Source organism: Brachionichthys hirsutus, chromosome 12 (assembly GCF_040956055.1).
Source record: "Brachionichthys hirsutus isolate HB-005 chromosome 12, CSIRO-AGI_Bhir_v1, whole genome shotgun sequence".
NCBI lineage: Eukaryota > Metazoa > Chordata > Actinopteri > Lophiiformes > Brachionichthyidae > Brachionichthys > Brachionichthys hirsutus.
Window position 1 is genome coordinate 2,523,504 of NC_090908.1, and position 20,141 is coordinate 2,543,644.

The 20,141-nt window shown below is 44.0% G+C and overlaps 1 protein-coding gene across 1 annotated transcript in view; it reads left to right on the forward strand.

Moving 5' to 3' along the window:
- col4a2 (collagen, type IV, alpha 2) overlaps positions 1–20,141 on the forward strand; it is a 38,937-nt gene that overhangs the window by 8,301 nt on the left and 10,495 nt on the right. The window contains exons 3-20 of the mRNA XM_068745942.1: positions 3,634–3,714; positions 15,880–16,014; positions 16,112–16,156; positions 16,229–16,345; positions 16,430–16,498; positions 16,862–16,897; positions 16,993–17,046; positions 17,129–17,155; positions 17,261–17,302; positions 17,499–17,570; positions 17,654–17,698; positions 17,809–17,862; positions 17,954–17,989; positions 18,069–18,113; positions 18,807–18,867; positions 19,184–19,297; positions 19,630–19,779; positions 19,930–20,001. Of these exons, the coding sequence (XP_068602043.1) occupies positions 3,634–3,714; positions 15,880–16,014; positions 16,112–16,156; positions 16,229–16,345; positions 16,430–16,498; positions 16,862–16,897; positions 16,993–17,046; positions 17,129–17,155; positions 17,261–17,302; positions 17,499–17,570; positions 17,654–17,698; positions 17,809–17,862; positions 17,954–17,989; positions 18,069–18,113; positions 18,807–18,867; positions 19,184–19,297; positions 19,630–19,779; positions 19,930–20,001 (1,255 nt within the window). The remainder of the gene's footprint in view (positions 1–3,633; positions 3,715–15,879; positions 16,015–16,111; positions 16,157–16,228; positions 16,346–16,429; positions 16,499–16,861; positions 16,898–16,992; positions 17,047–17,128; positions 17,156–17,260; positions 17,303–17,498; positions 17,571–17,653; positions 17,699–17,808; positions 17,863–17,953; positions 17,990–18,068; positions 18,114–18,806; positions 18,868–19,183; positions 19,298–19,629; positions 19,780–19,929; positions 20,002–20,141) is intronic.

A 20,141-nucleotide genomic window follows, 5' to 3' on the forward strand; every position in this document is an offset into this window, starting at 1 on the left:
GTGTGTTAGTGACGGGTGCAAACCATGTCACCACCAATCTCAGATCAATCACTCATCCTGCCCTGTGCGAGCCTCTGATCCGTGTTCATTTGATACCTCAAACATCAGGAGGCCTCTCACACGTCGTTTCACGTGTGAAAGCTGAGAAACGCTCCTTGAGGGGACGGGTCGTCACTTCCATCACCTGTTCCCCGTGATTCTGGCCTTTTTCTGTGGCGTCGAGGTTCATCGGTTAATGGATAGATAGCAGCATTTTAGATAATAGCATCCTTTCATTAGACGTCTGTTGATATTTCTGGAGCTTCGAACAAAAGTGAGGAATGTAGATCAATTTAATTTAACCCTCTGGGAGCCAGAGGTTTTATAATAAAATATTCAGTTCTGACGTTGTCAAAATATATTTAACCGGTTTATTAATAAGTGTATATAATTACACAAAATTGTCCGTGAAAAAAAATTTGAGTTCTTGGAAGTGGTCAAATTGATATAGTGAACAGAAGAAGAGTTTAAATATTAATACAGCTGGACCAACGACATGCTTTCTCACGCTCAGCTTGTCTCTGTATTATTATTTTAGAAACACGTTGCGTTTTTGTGACCTCAAAGACGAGTGATGAGGCAAGTTCTGGTTATTGAATGCAATTCTTCTAAAACAACTCAATGCTTTGAATTCATTTTCTGTGTCAGGAAATCACTCATTAGAATACACAATATCGAATAATGATTTGTTTATTATAGAAAACACAGACACAATTGCAGATTTGATGAAATTTCGATTTTCTGAGGATAAAGGATAAAGCTGCATGGCAATGTAATATTCCACAGTTTAAATACTTTTTATTGTGTTTCACCTTTGGTGAAATATAGTTTTTTCTTGAATAGCCCTGATTAAAGTAATGATGCTGTTGTGGAGTTACCGGTATATTGATCAATGGGTCATATCCAAAGACCTAATAGGGAATCTGAGTCAAGTGGTAATACTTTCATTATTAGCAGGCCATTAATTTATTGGGCTAATACATATAAGAATAAATGATAAATCACATGACTATTTAAATTCTATTTAAAGTTTTTACAGCAAAAACAGGTGATGGACAGATTAGCTACTTAAGAGGAAACCACCACGTTGACACTCGGTCAAGCTGGACTTCTCTGTTTGCAGCAGAATGCTTTTTTATGGTCCTTGTGTGGGGTACACATATAAACTGGTTAATTTATAGCATGGAAAGGAGTGGTGGAGGCTTTTTAAAGTGGAAATAATTTTTCCTTTTATTGCTTTATATCTGAAGAAGAACAGATAAAACAGAAGAATCCACGGCTCAGTGAGAATAAACAGACGAGAAGCTACGCTTCAGATGAGCAGCTGCAGAGGAACGACCGCAGCGACCCAGATGAGCCCCGCTTCATGTCGTTAGACGCCGTCTCTGGCAGTTATCACCATGAACATATGACAAGAACTTCTCATTTAGGCTCCTAAAACCTTTCTGGATTGGAGACATTGAATATTTATTTGTATTTTGCATGATTGCCCTCTACCCCTCCTTCAATGTTCGGTTTTACAGACCCACCAAATTCTTAATCTCTTCAGTCTCTGCAGATTCATCAGCCACGACCACCAACGGTGTCTGGACTCCAGCGGCTGGGGAGGGGGGGGGGGGGGGGGGGGTTATCTTTCTCTGACAATTAAAATTCCCCTGAAGAATCTAACTTCTAAAACCTTGATAGTAATTAATTATCACACGTCATCTGCTCATAATCTCTCTTGACTGAATCTCTCTAACGTAGAGCTCAGAAACAAGTTTCATGGTTTATATTTAGAATTTAAAGTTCAAGGTGTACTGTTGCGTATATGGAATAGGTGTTTGTGACAATGAGCGGGTCGTTGTGACGGTGGGTGGGCTAAACAGGATGCTGCAACATAACGTAACGCTGTAACGCTGGACTGGCGGTGCATTCCTCCACAATCCCTAATTGCCTTCATGGGAGCCATTCCTTTGTGTTTCTGTTCAGAGATGACGCAGTCTAAAGACTTTGTTTTTGACTTCCACATCAATGTGGAGAAAGGTCATCGCATGACTTCCTCACATCCTTTTAGTGACGATATAACCGTCTGTTTCTGTTTCCCCTCTTAGATTAAAGACATACTAACCCTGCAGTGGGGGGGGGGGGGGGGGCTCTGAATCAGCCCTTTCTTAACTAAGCAGTTCAAAATTAGGAATGTAATTAAAGAATTATGTTTGTGGACAAAATGCACCGTAGAACTGAGAACTGTGCAGACTACGTTAAACCCATCTCGGCTGTATCAAGCGCTGATTTGAAAGGAACCGCTCCGATCCAGTGAGAGTTAACCAAGAAATGGAGCCTTGTGCATTCAACAAGGGAGAGGAAGAGGGTCTTTTGTGTTTTGCGATAGGGGATCATTAAAGGACGGCGTCTCTGTCCTAAAAGAAGGTCTTTGTGCATGTGGAGGGCCTCAATGTGGCCATTGTGACGGAGCGACTGCAGCGGTCTGCCGTTGGCGAAGAGGAGGAATTATTCTGTTTCTTGATTTGTCGTTTTGATGGCGCTGTCGCCGTAAAGTGGCCATTTCTTCTTCTTTTTTTTACCCGAGTGGGGAGGGTATTGAGACGCTGCCTGTCTAAGCGGGTTATGGTATGGCTGTGTAGGTGAACGGCGTAGGCAGACACAAGGAGTGACGTCATGATCGGCTACATGGAGCCTCTCTGTGTGTCTGCAGTCAAAGCATCCTTTATGTATGCTAATTGGAAACTGGCGACTGAAGGGTCGTTTCACCCAGTTCCCTAAAGCTGAGAATTTTGGCGTTTAGTAAATGTCAAAATGAAAAGGTCAAAAGAACACTGTAAACCATGCAAAATACTTTGTTCCCATAATGCATTCAAACATGCACAGAAACAGGACTGGAGGGTCCAACCCGCTTTAAACCTAATAAAAGAACGTCTGGATTCATGATACCTTAATTTAAATCAACGTCGGTTGATGTGTGTCTGATTAATTGTGTGTTGTGTGTCTCGACTCTTCAGATTGTTTTGCTTCTTCTCCTACCGAGTCAAAAATGCGGTTGTGGCTCAAATGACTCAACTTCTGATTTTACAAGTGATTTTCATTTAAGCGCAAAAACACTGAACAACAATCCTAACTCTCTTTGGTCTTATAAATGCTTCCTAATATTTCAGTAAGCTTAGGCCTTAGGGGCACCCCTGACCTGTGAGTGGGGAAATCCCCTCTCTGTGGCTGCTTCCTTTGATCGTGTCATTGCCCACATCGACCTCTGACCTCTGTGTGTCCTCGTGTCATGTCCAGCACAGCCTGGGCAGTGATGCTGGGTGGTTTAGCTGTTATGCAGACATCCAAAGACAAATTGTCCCCATCGCTGGCGGGACCCAGCCTCTCTGATGAATAGGATCTTCATGGACACTTTGTGTCCCACAGCAATCATTTAAAGGCGTGCAGCCGAACTGAGTGCATAAAACACAGACACAGCGGGCGACACCTACAGACCAGCAACACATGCACTCATATCTCTGCTATGTTTATATAAATGAAGTGGATAGCAGCTTTCTGTCATCTGTAGCCTGACTTTAACCTGCATGTCGTGTGTTTTGTGTCTGGCAGGGCGGTAAGACGCACAGCGGCCCCTGTGGAGGACGAGACTGCAGCGAAGGCTGTAAATGTTCACCAGAGAAAGGAGCCAGGGTGAGTTCTGTTACTCTCTGTGACTGTTGGCAAGTAAGAAAAATATGGCTTTCACTTTTTATGTTTTTTTTTTTAAGGTTTGCAAGCTAGTACTGAGCCTGCTTTGGTAAAACCCGTGATAATGACTTTAAAAGCTACCTTGATGGTTTGTGAAGTTGCAAAGTTGCATTGTACATTTTTTAATCATATAAACGGGTGAGGCTGACATGGGCATTCAGATTTCCGTGCCGCCTCCATCATCAAGTTATCAGATCGATGAACTTCGGGCTTCACAACTGCAATGTTTTGAACTTCAAGAATCAGATCTAACAATAGCAAAATGCTGCTACATTCATGCAACAATTATTCACATATTGTTCAGCAGTTTTGCAAAAGTTAGGAAGTAACATGTAATATTTAACTGAACTACTGTCTGGCCTTTCCCGGAACCAAAGTGCTTTTCTTGTCGAACATAACCTCAGCATAAATGTAACTGGAAGAATAAATGAAAAGAATAATTACAGTTTAGGAAATGGGCAAAAAGCAGTTAAACAATTTTCAAAATGTCTAAATAATGGAATACAATAATTTCGTGGCTGAAATGGTGAGTGAAATGCTAACCGGTGCAGAAGGGTATGATCCGGTGCTAAAGGTGCCAGAGAACCAGCCTTGATAAATGTTCTTGCTCAGCTGTGCAGTGCAGAAAACACAAGAACTGAAATGGACTCTTGAAAAACACCCCACATAGCAGTAAGAGCTGCTCCTAAGGGACGCAGAGGTGAAGAGAAGAACGGACCCGTAACCGTCCTTCGACAATTAATTTACCACGTCATATTTACAGTCGGTCTGATCTTTGACCTGCATGCTCGCTGTGGAAACAGGAAGGAGGCGCCGAGAGACGTAGGGAGGAAGCTCCACATTCCGCATTGAAAGGATGCAGAAGCCGAATGACAGGACCAGGAAACTACCTTTCTCCTCCTCCCCCCTCTCACCCATCTAGTCAAGCATATGGCCAAACCTTGGCTACGTTTTAATCTGTTCTTGGAAATTAGAGAAAGTTGAAGAAGCATATAAAGATAAACTGGAGAAAGATTTCCTTCCTGAAAGATAGCATTCTTCTTCCGAGGAAGCCGGGGATCACTCGAGGTTTACGACTTATTGCACGCGTTTTAAAGCTGTACATTTTTGCAAGGCCTGAGAGTCCTGGGCAGGATTTGATCCCAAAAAAAAATATTCCCATATAAGCATTACCCCACCGATCCTTGTTTGTGAATATGAGACTGATTCTCACAGATGTTCATCCTTCTGTCTCTCTCCCAGAGGAGCGCGCTGAATGTTTCAGGGAACTGCAGCTGCATTCATTGGCTGAGAGGAGACGCAGCTGTGGTGATTAGTTGGCCTTCGTTAACCTGTAAATGTTCGCCGTGGTCCGATCAACATGGGTTTTCCTGATGGGAAGCTTTAAATCAAGCAGCATCGTCACCGAGTCCAACCGCTCAGTTTCCAAAATGTAAATGAGAACAGTGTGTAATGATTTAGAAGCCAACGAAGCCCATTTGTAATAGAAAATAACACAAAGGCAACATTTAAATGTTAAAACAGAAATCTTTTGTTGTTTTAGAAAATGATGTCCTCATTTATAATTTGAGGCCAGCAGCTTTAATTGTCCTAAGAATCTGAGACAGGCTCATGTTGGCCGCTGTGTTGCAGCAACTCTGCGTTCAACATACTATTCAAGCATTTGGGAGCTGAGAAGAAGAATCACTGCCGTTATTGCAACGTAGAATGTGTCTTGTCAGACGTACGATTTCACCTGCTCAGCAGTTTGACATCTTCTTCGTCTTACATTTCATAAAGCGGCAAAGATTTACAAAGGGTGAAAGTCGAAACTTGTGTTGGTGAGCTTGCACAACGGCAAATGCCAAGCTATAAGTTCTAAATCCTTGTTGTTCTAATCCAAATGAGAAGAAGCCAGCAAGAAAATGAAAAGCATCTGAAAAATATTCATAAAATATCGCCGCTTTCGCTACAAAGTAAATTGTAACATGCGTAGTTTCTCACAGGAAAGAGAATCTCCAGCTTAAAGAACAACAGCATCCATCCGTCCTTTTCATATACAGAGGACAAAGACATGAATGAACTGGAGGACATGCAGGGAAACTCGTATCCGCACTATGCTGATGAAGTGATGCTGTCCTTTCCAGCGTGGTGCGTGACAGAAGCATAGCCGAAGTAGAGCAGGAAATGACGAGTATCAGGAAGCTGCGCACAATCGCAGCCCGCTGATCTTTTCTAGATTTAGACAGTCTCCGTTTTTTGTGGTCACAAGATCGTCTGTGTTTGGACGTAGCTATAAATGGCAAAGATCTCCTTTTTCCACGAAAACATGTCCATACCTATTCTGAGCCCCAGTATCCATAGACTTTCCTGTCGGCTCGGGGGCAGGATAGCAGCGTAGAGCGGGAGGCTGCAGATTTACAAAAGATCAAAGAGACACTCCAATATATTTTTCACAAAAGAAGGCGCCGTCCTGCCAGTTGAAAGGTCCTGGGTTTGTTTGGAAAAGTCCTGACCTTTTAGGACATTCTGCAACCCATATGAAATGTATTCAAAACAAATCATAAAACTCAGTGATCTGCTGGCCTTTCCAAACCCTGTCTTGCAGTAATATGCATTCTTGTGTGTGTGTTTTTGTTAACCTTTGATGCAAATCAGGTTGGAACTCCCTGATCCGAGATGCGTTTTAATCAGTGCACGTTTGGCTCAAGCATGATTCATCGCTGTGGGTCAGAAGAGGAGGCGAGAGAGTCAGAGAACTAATCATAGCATGTCAGCTTGTTTCAAGGTCCATACGTTAGAAGGAGACATAATTTACGATGGCAGCTTTCATTCTGTTAAACCACGCGTGCAATCAGGAGACACAGCCATTCCTGTAGTATTTACCTCCAACCTTGACCTTCATCCCGACCTTGACTTTGACAGTGTAAGAGCTGTGCATGAGAAAGAAGGGGAACGAAGCAGAAACTTGCTGCTATTACAACCGGTCATAGACAAGAAGAATTTGCTTTTCCTGAGATTGTTGGAGAACGGGATTCTGTGGGCATCACAGGCTGCCGTTTTCTTGGGTGAAATTGAAAGCTGAGGAGGAACCGTAGGAAATACTTGGAGAAGAGCTGAGACGAACAGACAAAAACATCTGTTTCTGTTTCTGTAATATATCAGAAATGTGAGAATAGAAGCTCAGAGATGGTTTTGCTGTTTGGAACTTTAACACCGTTAGACACCAAGTCAAGCTTGAAAGAAACTCGTTTTTTGCATGTTTGAGAATGTGAGATTCCTTCATTGACACAAACCTCACTGGGACAAGAGGACATCCAGTTTAGCTCTGAGATACAAATCGTCCCCATGATTTATGAAATGACCGTCGGGTTGCTGTCGGAGCAGAGGTTGACCTGCAGGCCTGCACCCAGCTGCCCCGAACGGCTCGCGCTGGCAGTTTAACGTCACGGGTCCTGCTTCTGGAACAAGAGGAGTATTGTAGCTCTGCACAAAGAAGCATCTCTCAGGATCACTCGCACACACACACACAGTAATGAGTGATTTACTGATACTGAAAATAGGGTAATTATAATATACTCAAGACATGGAAGGGAATATTGACTCTGCTGGACCCCTTTACTGCACAGCAATTATGCTATCACAGCGAATGGGTTTACGTAACTGTAGTTTGGACTCTTGTGTCTTTTCGAAACCAAAAATGCACGCGAAAACCTGAAACAATGAATGTTAGCGGCATTAAGCTGCAACCCTGAGCACGTCTATCTCACTAGTTTAAAACAGCAACACCTTCAGGGTCAAGTAGCGAACTGCATTTTGTGTGGTTGCAGGTTACGCTGTGAAGTGAGAAGTTACACTCAAGCAGCTGAAAATGTTGCAGTTAACCTGATTAACTAGTCAGTTACAGGTCGTGCGGTTTGTTACTACTGCAAATGTGCTTTTATCTATTTGTGAACCTGCCATCATTATCCCCAGACCATGAGCCCAGACGGTTTGACAGGCATAGCAACAGTAGGCAAGGGGAGTGGAGATTATTTGTTTGGACAGATGTCAGCAGAATGCGATGCTGTCACCATCTTCTTATCAGCCAAATCCTGCAGCAGGAAGGAGTTCAGACATTCAACACTTGTATGTGTATGTAAGGAGGCAGCAGACACTGGCCTTGTTTCACCATCTGTAGCCTGACTCTGTTATCATCGGTGTTCTGGACTCCAGAACACCGATGATACTCCAGAATCTGTAGTATAAGCAGGGAAAGACCATCAAGATGGGAGGAATTAGTCTGAGATGTTCTGCTTCACGTTGTGGCTGCGACTTCCTAATTGGATTAGCCTCGGCTGTGTTCACCTCAGAATTGAGTCAAAGAGTTGTTTTGTCCACTTTACTGAACTGCTTCCTCATTATTCTACTGTGGGTACCTTCTGCCTCTAATTCAAGCCACCCCCCCCCCCCCATCTTTTTGGAAAAACAAATCTATGCAAATGCCATGTATTACATTAAATCTACCTCCTTCGCATTCTTAGAATAAGAAAATGATTTAAATGAGATGCAAATGCTGCAGCTCCTTTGGGTGCATGCATTGATTTGCAGACTGCAGGAAATCTTATGGTCACACAAGAGGGCTGGAGGAAAAATGTGACCAGAGTTGCGGGTCACCACAGCAAAGACATGTGTTCCCCATCAGGCCTTGTTGTGGGGGCTGAGCTGCAGAGGAAACAATTAGATCTCCTCTGAAGCTTTTCATATTTATTCCACTTTTCTGAGAAAGACCTATTTGCTCAGGGGCAGGGATCAAGCCCCTCATTGCAACATGTGCTAGCAATGGTTTGTAATTTAGAGACATTGTGCAGCAAAAGCCCCCCCCCCCATGATAAAGGCATTACCTCCTACATCTTACTGGTATTTGAAATATCAACTTAATCTGATTTACCTGTATATCCATAATTATAGAGCTGCCTCTAATTCAGTCAGTGAATCACATGCCTTGTCTCTTGTCTCAACAATCTGTGCTACAGCTGGAATGTCAGGGGGTGTTGCATCCCCTTATGGGAAAATGGAAACATTCTCTAAGCTGGTGAAATTGGCCTGTGGGCTAGTCCATCTGGAAGGTCAGAAACCTTGAGGATTACACGGGCACCCCTGATATACGATCGATGGCTGCAGTCCATGTGAGTCCGCTGACTATAAATCCCATGTTCCCCCTACTTGGTTTTTTTTGCCATTGTTGTGTCTTGGATTACTGATAAATCGCTATATAATGATGTTTCAAAAAAATGCTGTACACATGAAAATGTTCTTTTCATGATCGATTAATTTATTGATGAAATTTCTTTGGTCCACGCAGGCTAAACTGACGGACGGACAGATAGACAGAGTTCGAGTTGCGTACCTGTGTCTCCTCGGGGCCTTTGGACAGCCGTCTGTGGTCACTACGCCATGGGTGATCCACTGTGTCAAAGCTCTAATGTCGATTTAATCAAAGCGATAAATGTAGCGGTGGAAATATAAAAGCGCACCAGTTGGACTTCACAGACTCAGACATTCGTGGACACACGATACCGACACAGGTGTTTGGTCTCTGAGGTGAGGACGACACCTCATCTAAGTCCATATTGGCCTTTTCTCTCTCACACACACACAAGCTGCAGCTGTGTCCTGTTTAGACACACGTGTTTGGACCTCAGGCCTGAGACGTCTCATTCCTCTGACGTGAGGCAATAGCCCAGGTGTCGGGCCCAGAGACCCCTGAGATGGCTGGAGGTCCGAACCGTTCTGTTCTCAGGCTGTGATCACCCCCCCCCCGGGCCTCCATCACACACCCACAGACTCCTTCAGACACGCCACCGATCGTTAGCGGCCCTCGCTCTGTCAGACGTTTGGCACGTGCCTCTGCACGTGCTGTGTGAAGATAAAACCGGTTCACGCGCAAATTAGCGCGCAGTCTAAACATTCATTCTGATGTAAACTATATCTCAAAAGCGAGGAAATGAGTCTTGGCAGAATGTCCAAGCGAAGAGGAGCAGAGAAACAAAGCGAACGACACGACACGACAATGTTTTTTATCGCTCTGCCTGATCGATCTGATCTCTGCACATGAGAGATTTGAAGCAGAGGAGTCAGAGGAAGGTGTCCCACCAGACGAGCCTTTAATGTTCTTTATGAAATTACTGCTCATTCTTTATTCGATAGCATTTATTCATATGCTCCACTTGCAGCTTGGACGGCCTCGTTCTCTTTCCTGTAACTTTCAGCGTATCCGTTTCGGATCCTGCAGAGTCAGCTGCACGTGGGACGATTCCCTCCGGCCACAAATTCCGAAACCGCCAGCAGATCTAAACACACTCCAATTGATCTCTAAACATCATCTACGTGTTTATTTATTCTGCCTGAGGACATTCATCTTAGAATCCTCATTGTCCCCAAGCTGCCCCCCCCCCCCCCCCCCCCGGAGCGCTCAGCCCTGTTTTTCCTCGGGCATCATGTAGAGGGAATCTTCACGAAATGAGTCCAATAAAAACACATTAGCTGGGAGGAAGAGAAGAAGGACTGAGCTTCCTTTCCATCTGTTAATTTCTTCCTTCCTCCTCTTCCTGTTCTTTATTTCCTACATTTGCTTTCATTCCCTTCTCCAGATCGGCCATCATCTCTTCCATTTTCCCTTTTTATTGATAACTTTACACCTTCCATTCCCTCGTTTCATTCTTCCCTCGTTCAGCAGCTGATTTGCTGCCGATGTTCTCAGAATAAAGACGTCACAATGCTGCTTGATAGTGCCCCCCACCCCATTTCTTCGGGTATCAGCTCTCGCTGGTCTCCATGACTACAGCTGTGAACTTGTTTTAGGACATATTCTGTTGAAATATTGGGCAAAACACAGTTTCGAGTGTCTTCACCCTTATTTCGCGCGTCCTCCTCGACATGCCGGCTCACAAACACTCAGCAGATAACCAGGAAGTGTTACCATGACAGTTGTGAGAATATGGCGGCACCCAGTGTGGTCCAGAGACGCTGCTGTGGAAGTACGGGGGGCTGTCAGAGTTCCGTCCCACATGGATGACATCACAGAATAAGGCTCAGACTGCACAGCGTCGGTATTCTTTCGCCACAGCCGTCTGTGTTTGTATTCCAGTGTTATCTCTGAGGAGATACATATACAAACACTATGGGGGGGGCATTAACGTTGTTTGCAGCAGAGTAAACAAAAAAGAAGCGTGGAAGCAGGATTTATGTGCAAAAAACAATTTGTGTACCAATAGCTATTTTAAATATCTTCATCAGAATGAAGCAAAACGTGAAGCAGAAAAAAAGGATTCATTTAATCCAAGTTTTATATATTTAGGGAATATTCAAGTCTTGTTTGTCTTACTCAGTTTCTGTAAGGACGTCCTGAGGCCCGTCGGTTTTTCCAGACACCGAGTTAACAAAGAGGAAGCTTCCGGCCAGTCATGTATTGATTTATTTTATTCCCCAGTGAGGTCAAATGTTTGTGCACTGGGCTGTCTGTTCCCATCCTGTTCTCAGTGGGTCTCTCCCAAAGTGTCCACCCCAGGGGACAGACCGGGTCCAGATGAAATTTATGGCGTCAGACGGTGGAACTTTAAATATCTCTTTGATTTTGGAATGAGAAATGCAAACACACCCACACGGTGGGTCGACAGAACGAATGCATTTGTGTGTTTTAACAACTTGAGCTGTGAAAACCTTCAGTGTTCCCTGCTATACAGTTAAAACCAGCTCTCTCCTCATCAGGATTCACGCACGGCAGGTTTAATGAGATTCCCAAAATCTTCTTCACACATTCCTACAGCTGCAGCCGATGAAGCTGCGATGCCTCCGTCAGGGACAAGGGTGATATATGAGGGGTTAATGTTTGGCAGAGGTAGTAAAAGACTGAAATATGGGCAAGTATTGAGATCCGGCATCTTATCGGCTCCTTACAGGATTCAACACACACAGGTGTGTGTGTGTGTGTGTGTGTGTGTGTTTTGCTGGGGGGGGGGGGGTAGATGCTTAGATTTATTAGGTGTTCATGGGAAAAGTATTTTTATGCATCAGGATTACAGTACAGTATGTGAGTCCAATGGAAGTCAATGGGAACAAAAGCCACTCACCAGATTGTCCTTTTTTTTATGCCTCCATTGTAAGTAAATGGGAAAATCCAGATTTCTTTTGTAGCCAGACGGGTATCTGGATCACTCTCAATATTTAATGGGATTTTTTTCCCATCAAGTTCCATCCAGCAGTTTGTCCGTAATCTTGAGAACAAACAGACAAACAAATAAATGGCGTCAAAAAAATAACCTCCTTGACGGAGGTGGATTAAACCTGCTCCACAATCCATTCCAGATGATACGACCACTGTGTGTGTGTGTGTGTGTAGGTGTGTGTGTGTGTGTGTGCCCTTCAAATGAGGTGAGAGGTGACTGGGGGAGAAGCAGACGCAGGTGTGTGTTGGGGGGGGGGGCTTCATTACAGTTTTCCAGTTTTTCCTCCATTCCACTTTAACAATCAGGTTCTCATGTCAAGTCACTTGTTTTTTTTGCCGTCTAGTTGGACCTTCATATTCTCTGTTTGGATTGATAGCATCATTTTCTATTTTTAGATCCTTCCACACACATCTCTACCTTCGCTTTATTCTCATTTATTTATTTGAATGACATTAAATACAGTAAAACAAATATATTTCTGTAATTTTATCCAGGAAATATGTCCGTGAGTGACATGGGAAAAAATATCGCTGTGGTTCGTGTGTTGTCATCTTGGAGAGTTTAGACAGCCTTCATAATGGCCTGATTGCACCCAGATGTAAACCAGTCACCTCACGTTGCCACACACACACACACACTCACACACACATATCTGTTGAGGCTTAAACTGTTGTTAGACTGCGTTTATCTAAAGCTGCAATGATAATAAATACAGCAGTAATTCTGGCAGGCTATGAAAAGAAAGTGTGTGTGATTCTGGGACAGATCGGAGAGGACATCAAAGAGAGACACGTTACAGTTTAATAAGAAGTCTGGACGCTTCGGTGGAAAATGAAACTAAGTGCCTGTCTGGTCATCATCATGCTGAACGTAGTGTTGATATATATATATATACACACATACATATATATATACATATATAGATATATTGTAGAATGGAAAGCCTTCTGATGTTTCCATCGTAACAGTAAAGTAAATAAAAGGGTGTTGACTTGACTACCTTCAGCACCTGACGGATTTGAATCAGGCGGTACCTTCTGGGGATCACTGCTGGCCCGGGAGCCCCCCCTGCCTGCCTCATTTCCTTCCCCCCCCCTAACACGAGCAGATCAGCTGATTGATGGCTTGTCGTGCCCCATTAGGGAACTCAAGAGGTTAGGAGGCCGGAGTTATGACATGGGCCATTAGTAACAGAAAGAGAAACAGAGTGGCCCGGACAGATACAGTAATGGAAAAAGGTCAAAGGGCAGCGCAAAGTCCTGACCCGTCTTCACAAACAGAGAGCTGGCACGTTCAATGACTGCAGGATGTCTGAGAACTTCCTGCAGAGTCCAAATGTTCCTACTTGTCGTTTCTTCCTGCTGCACAGCTCACTGAACATTGTTTTTTTTTTTTTAAGTTGGTACTTATGCTTTCCCTATATATTGCAATTTATTTTTACTTTTTATTTCTCAAAACAAAAGACAGTTACACATGAAATCCTGAATATTAATATCACTATATAAACACAAGTCTACAGGTGTGGTGCTCCCGTTAGTCCGCTCACAGCCCCCTCCTCTCCCTCCCTCTCCAGGTTTGTTCCAGGAACAAATGTAAAATGAATCATTAATTAATTATAATTAATTTAAGATTGAGACATTTTACCTCTCTATACACACACGCGTGCAGAATTAGTGAGAGCAGGGTCGCATGCGGACACAGGAAGAGAGGGAATGCAGGCTGAGAAGGGATACAGAGGGATTCAGGAACACTTGAGAGATTACTGGGAAGAGCTGACTGGGAGCAGATGGGAATGGGAGTCAGGAGGCATGAAGGAAGTGAAGCTGTGGAGGATTGAGATTTAGCTCTGGAGGAGAAACAAATGATACATTTCCTCATCCGGAATAAAATAAAACTTACTGGGATCTGATTATATTTAGACATATTCTGAAACTTTATACTGGAAAGACCTGCTTAATTAATGCACTTTTCATGAGCTTGACGATTTACAACTGTGGGGGGGGGGGAACTTCTTCCACATCAACAGAAGTAAATAACAACAACTTTAACATAATTAACACGTGTTATTTTATTTTATCAAAGCAAATATGTTGGCAAAAATCAAAGCTATATGATGAAGAAGAGCAGGACCCCCCCCAGGAATAATCTCAGTAGTATTGGTGACTCATGTGAAGCAGGATTTTACCACCATAATATCATGATGACACCTTCAACATGGTTCTAATCGAGCTCATTAGCCTCGATTACTTGTTTAGCTCTAATTAGCACGCAGACATTCTGTCCTAAGATGTTGATCGTGCAGCTAATCTTTCATTGGGAGGAAGGCCGTGTGCAGCCCAGCTGAGTGAACTCTACAGGGTTGCCAGGCTGGTGCTACCGCCATCGTGGTGAGAAGGATACTGCGGCGTTCTAATGAGACAGAGGACAGAAAATGTCCTCTGTCTGTTGTCGCTCTATAGACAACAGCTGCTTCAAGCGGAGACAAAACACACACCTCCTGTTCCAAAAGCCCAAAACACAAGATACATGCACACAGTTATGTAGAAGCTCAGCCAAGTTTTCAGCTCACACTATCGGCATCGGATTTGTTCTGTGAGATTGTTTGAGTTGCTGTCTGATGTTGTTTAGGCTCCCTGCAGCTTTATTAATTCCTTTAGAGCCCTTTGGCTCTTTCTTCATGCAACAAGACCAAGAGCGATTTTACTCTCGGGACAAACAACATCCTTGAGTTTGTTGGTTCACACAGGAACACTGTCGGCCCCCCAAAACCTCAGAGGTCATCACACACGGGATTCCCAGAGTTTCTTCGCCCTCACATGTTTTTCAACCCCCAAAAATATGCTTTCCTTCTATTATTCCATTTCCCATGATCGACTCCTACTCATGGATTCTGTTCCATCTCTGTTCCATCTCTGTTCCATCTCTGTTCCATCTTTGTTCCATCTCCGTAATGTCAACGACAGGTCATGTTCTGAAACACGTGTGTGTGTGTGTGTGTGTGTTGGAGGTACCTGTTGGCTGTGATTTCTTACACCCTTGCACATGTGCTGAACAATGCCACAAAACTATTAACCCTTTGTGGAGTGTGTTTCTTTGATTCCTGTCGTTTTCACCGTTAAGAGAGGACAAATAAATGATTTACTGCAGAGTCTGAAGAAACATAAATCTATCTCCAAGGAAGAAAGACAAATATGTATCAATACATTTTATATGTTTATATTGCAGATTGGGACGCTGTAGGGTGTTTCAGGCAGAAATAAGGCCTTTAATTTGCCCTAAAAAGTTGTTTAGCCCCTCTGAGTATCTTGTTTATTAAGGAGATATTTCACAGTGTCCACATCGCTCTTTGTGCTATATCTGGGTCACCCTTTAAGTTGTGTGTAAAATGATCCATTTTAGGAAGCAGGTTTCAAACTATATCCAGGCAGATTGCTTTTTGTTTTAAAGAATAAAGTAAAAATTTTTACAAGAATCTCTCACTGTGTTTGTTTGCTCGCTTCCCAAAAGACTGAGAAGAACCAAAAGGAGTTCCGTTACGTTAAACTATATTCCTGATATGAAACACAGCAGTGTATTCTCCTCCAGCTGTTCTCTGATACTGGACCGTTTAAATACACTGTCCCACCACTAGATGGGGCCAAAGGCGCGGGTCCGTACACGAAAGAAGAGGTGTTTGTCGCCCCCATGCGACGCAGTCAGGAAACACAAGCACGAGTTTCCAAATGAAAATATGAGGAATGTTTGTTTTGAATGCTAAAGATCACACTCTGTAATTTACCTAAGAAAACTACACACGATGTGAATTTAGCTTTCAACTAAACCCTGAACACTCATCAAAGTGGGCGTTGTAGGTTATTTGTAGTGTCGTACCATTTACTTGAAGTCGATCAAGTCATTTTTATTTCTGTCTTTCTGATATCAGGGTCAACCTGGGCCTCATGGTCTTCAGGGCCCCCGGGGGCCTCCGGGGAGAACAGGCGATTCAGGCATACAAGGTCCAAAGGGGCAAAAAGGTGACCATGGCCGCGGAGGCATTATTGGTCCGAAAGGAAATGTGGTAAAATGATTTTTATTTTCTATTTTTGTCCGGTATTTAAATGTCACAGCAATCTTGTGCATGTTTTGGTTAAATGTCTCATCCTTGTGGCTCCAAGGGAATGACGGGTGTTCCTGGATTTTCTGGAAACGATGGAATTCCTGTAAGTTCATCAGTAGAATTGTTAGAATTATAACTTTGAACAGAATGTTCTGATTTGACGTTGACATTGCAGGGCCACCCAGGACAGGCCGGTCCCCGGGGGAAACCGGGTGCCGACGGCTGTAATGGGACACGAGGAGAATCAGGCCTACCGGGACAACCTGGCTACGTTGGCGCCGCTGGCTTTCCTGTCAGTATTGATCGTATTTCATTCGTTACAGTTGGATTTCCTTGAAGTGACTCGCACGCTTGATTTGTTTATTTGCCGTCTCAGGGACACGCAGGAAGGAAAGGAGCCAAGGGAGACTCTCTGGCGCTGAGTGTGTACATGGAGCGCTTCAGGGTGAGGAGGGCTGCTGTGATGTTACGATCTCTAACAGCCGTCACTGCAACAAACACAAAAACATTCAATTGTTTGTGCCACTTCAAACCTATCGCGAGGCTTTGTTGTTAGAGTTACAACCATGTTAAAGATCCATCCATCTTCAGCCGCTTATCCGGGGTCGGGTCGCGGGGGCAGCGGCCTAAGCAGGGACGCTGTTCAAGATCTTCTAATCAAATGAGTTTGAATCTGACTTCCGTCTGATTTGCGAATGAATGGGAAATTTGAATCTGAAGATGAAGGAGCCCGAATGTGATGAAGCTGCGCTGATGATTTCACATTGCTGCAGATTGATCTGATGAGTCTTTGTCCGTCTCTCTACAGGGCGATCCAGGCACATACGGGAACAACGGAATATTTGTAAGACCGTCACATTTCCTCATTCAGCATATTTGAATCTTATTTTTAGTCCGTTTTCTTGTGTTGCAATATTTCTCATCTTTTATGTTTGTCAGGGGCCTCAAGGGGACCGAGGATGGCAAGGTAACAGAGGCCTCCCGGGGCCAAAGGTCAGTGTTTGTCTGAGTGGGAATTATTCAATTCGCTATTTTGCCAAATGCTGATTGGGATCGTGTCTGTGTCTTCTTGTAGGGGCCCCCAGGCGCCCGTGGGCCAAAGGTAAGACAAACAGTGATATCAGTTTAATGTGGTATCGTATTAATATTTGCTGTGTGACTGGGTTAATACTGCATGACATGAATGCTGGCTTGTGTTTCTGGGCAGGGCGCAATGACCAAAGTGTTAAAGGGGGTCAAAGGAGACCAGGTGAGTCGCCGTGCTGGTTCCTCTTCAGTGTCACGATCTAATATAAATATAACAGTCACAATGTGGACATTTCTGTATAATGTCCTTCGTTACTTTGACAGTTCTAGCACATTTCTATTTGAAGCGATTTTTACTTTACGTGAGTATTTCTACTAACGCTGGCTAACTGTGGCCGCTCTGCCCGCGAACACTGCAGGGCGACATTGGGCAACCAGGGCCTCAAGGGAACTCGACTCATCAGCAAATACTGCCCCCCTTCGGCCCCCCGGTCTGTACCTCAGCACAGACGCTCATGAAAATCAAGCGTTTTATGGCTCCTTTCTGTGTGCCACTAATATCTCGTTACTTTAGGGACCCCCTGGAAAGAAAGGGCTGAAAGGAGAAAGAGGAGATTTGGTACAAGGCCTCTTATGATTGGACACATTTCCACATTTCCACATGCACTCATTAGATTATTATTGGCTTTTCATTATGTCCTTTCTGCTCATCTTCTTTTTGATTGTTAGATTTATATTGACCACAAAGGAGAAACGGGTGTGGTGGGTTTTCCGGGACCGCGGGTGAGCGCCGCCACGTTCGTGCACGTTTAGCCAGCGCCTGCCCTCTGGCCACAGGTTCAGGTTGTATAAAGATGTTTTGGTACTGTTCTAGGGTACGTTTGGAGCAGACGGAGGTCCTGGACTAAAGGTGTGTTCCTGAAGGTCAAAAATGTTATATCGTTGTTTTATGAAGTCAAGTTTGTCTCTAAATGATGGCGATGTTTTAGGGGGATCTCGGCGAACCGGGACCAAAAGGCAGAGACGGTCTTAAGGTGAGAAGGATTTCTGAGAATTGATTATGCGTCTAAATATCCATCAAACTGACCAAAAAAAACTGTAGGCTGGTTGTAATTTCTGAGTAAATAGAGAATGATGTAGTTTCACACATTAAACTAAAATAATCATCCATAGCTCCGGGTAGACTCTCTGCAATTGCAGCGTACATATCAATCAATCAATCAATCAACCAATAATATTTGTAATATGAATATTAATTATGCATTTTTAATAAGAGCTTGTGATTACATTGTACTGCAGTATTGCTGTTTATTTGTGTGATGCTGGACCTTTTGACTTTAATCAAAATTCAACTTTCTTGGGACAAATTGCTAACATGCTAACTTATTGAATAGTTTTAATATGCAAGGGATCAAAAATAAATCTATTAGGGGGGAAAAATCATAGTTGTGACTTATGATGATTTAGTTTAATACAGATCATCCATCCATCCATTTTCATCCGCTTATCCGGGGCCGGGTTGCGGGGGCAGCAGCCCAAGCAGGGAAGCCCAGACTTCCCTCTCCCCGGCCACTTCTAGCTCTGCTCGTGTTATCCTTACACCCCCCCAAGGCTCCGAATGTTTGACCGAACCATGACTGATGCGATAAAACAAGCACAGATTGCATTCAGCTAAAGTCGTTCTTGAGACGCGTGTCACTGCACGGCTGACGCTACGTCTGTTCCAGGGAGTCAGGGGTGACGTAGGAGTGCTGATTCCATCAGGATCTTGGCCCTGGTCTTCAGGAGGTGAGAGGAATGCGATACACGTCAGACTGGGTGACGATGAAACCCGCTGTCTGTGAATAAACGGCTGCTGGCGTGAAACTCACTGAAGTTCAGCTTCTACTCCAGAGTTCAGTCACATTTACTGTCACTGCACTACAGTCAATGTACAACAAGAAGAAACTCTGTATGGCCAGATTCATTACTAATATAATGTAATAGATTACAGCAGTTACAGCTTCAGTGATGTAAGAGGCAAAGATGTCTGGAAATATACTCAGATATATATATCAGATACTGATATATGTTTTGTTTTTTCATTATCCTTTCTCATGATAAGCCGGTCCTTCCGGTCCTGCTGGTGAACAGGGTCCACAAGGCGAGAGGGGTTCAGTTGGAGACCAAGGGTTCCCCGGACCACCAGGATGGTCAACCTTTGACTCCCAGCAACTAGGTGTGTGATCTGAAGCTGCTCGGTGAGATGAATCCAAGATGTCTGTCACGCTAACACGCCGCGGGGTGAAGGACCGATCGACTTCAGTACCGGAAAAAGACAAAACGCAAACCTGCAGTTCACTTTGTGTGACGAGACACAGCCATTTTTGTTATTACTTTTAGATGCAACACAGTTAATACGGTCAGAACTGCTGCCGTGGCGGTGAATGAAGGACCCCCCCCCCCCCCAGATTTGGTTATAGACAGAGGTTGATAAACGGCGCAGCCAAGCAAACTTCAGCCTCATCCCAAATCCTTAAATAGCCTTTATTTTCCTCCCATTCCTGTCAGTGTTGGATTTCACGGGACCGTTTGGTAAAAAGGGGGAGAGGGGAGACAAAGGCCAACAAGGGGAGAAAGGATATCCTGCCCTCACTGCAGGACCGGCAGGTTTAAGGGGGCGCCCAGGAGCCAGGGGGCCCCCAGGACCCAAAGGCACATGTGAGTGAGCGAGTGAGCGAGCGAGTGAGTGAGTGAGTTTCCATGTTTTAATATTTTTAAGATGAGGTTTTACACATTTATACACATCTCTCTGAATTTAATTGATAATTATTTTACATTTCAGTACTTATATTTGTTTACGTCTCACAGGGGGCGACTTCTTCAAAGGCGCTCCTGGTGGGCGAGGACGGCCCGGCAATGCTGGCTTTAAAGGAGTGACAGGTGCGGCATTCCTTTTTTTTGATGCACTGTTGATTGAAAACAATGATACTGTCATAAAACTGCATTCTCTGTGCTATAGAAATGTGTAAATCATCAAGTATTCGTCGCTACATAACAATATAATACTCAATCTCCAGTTG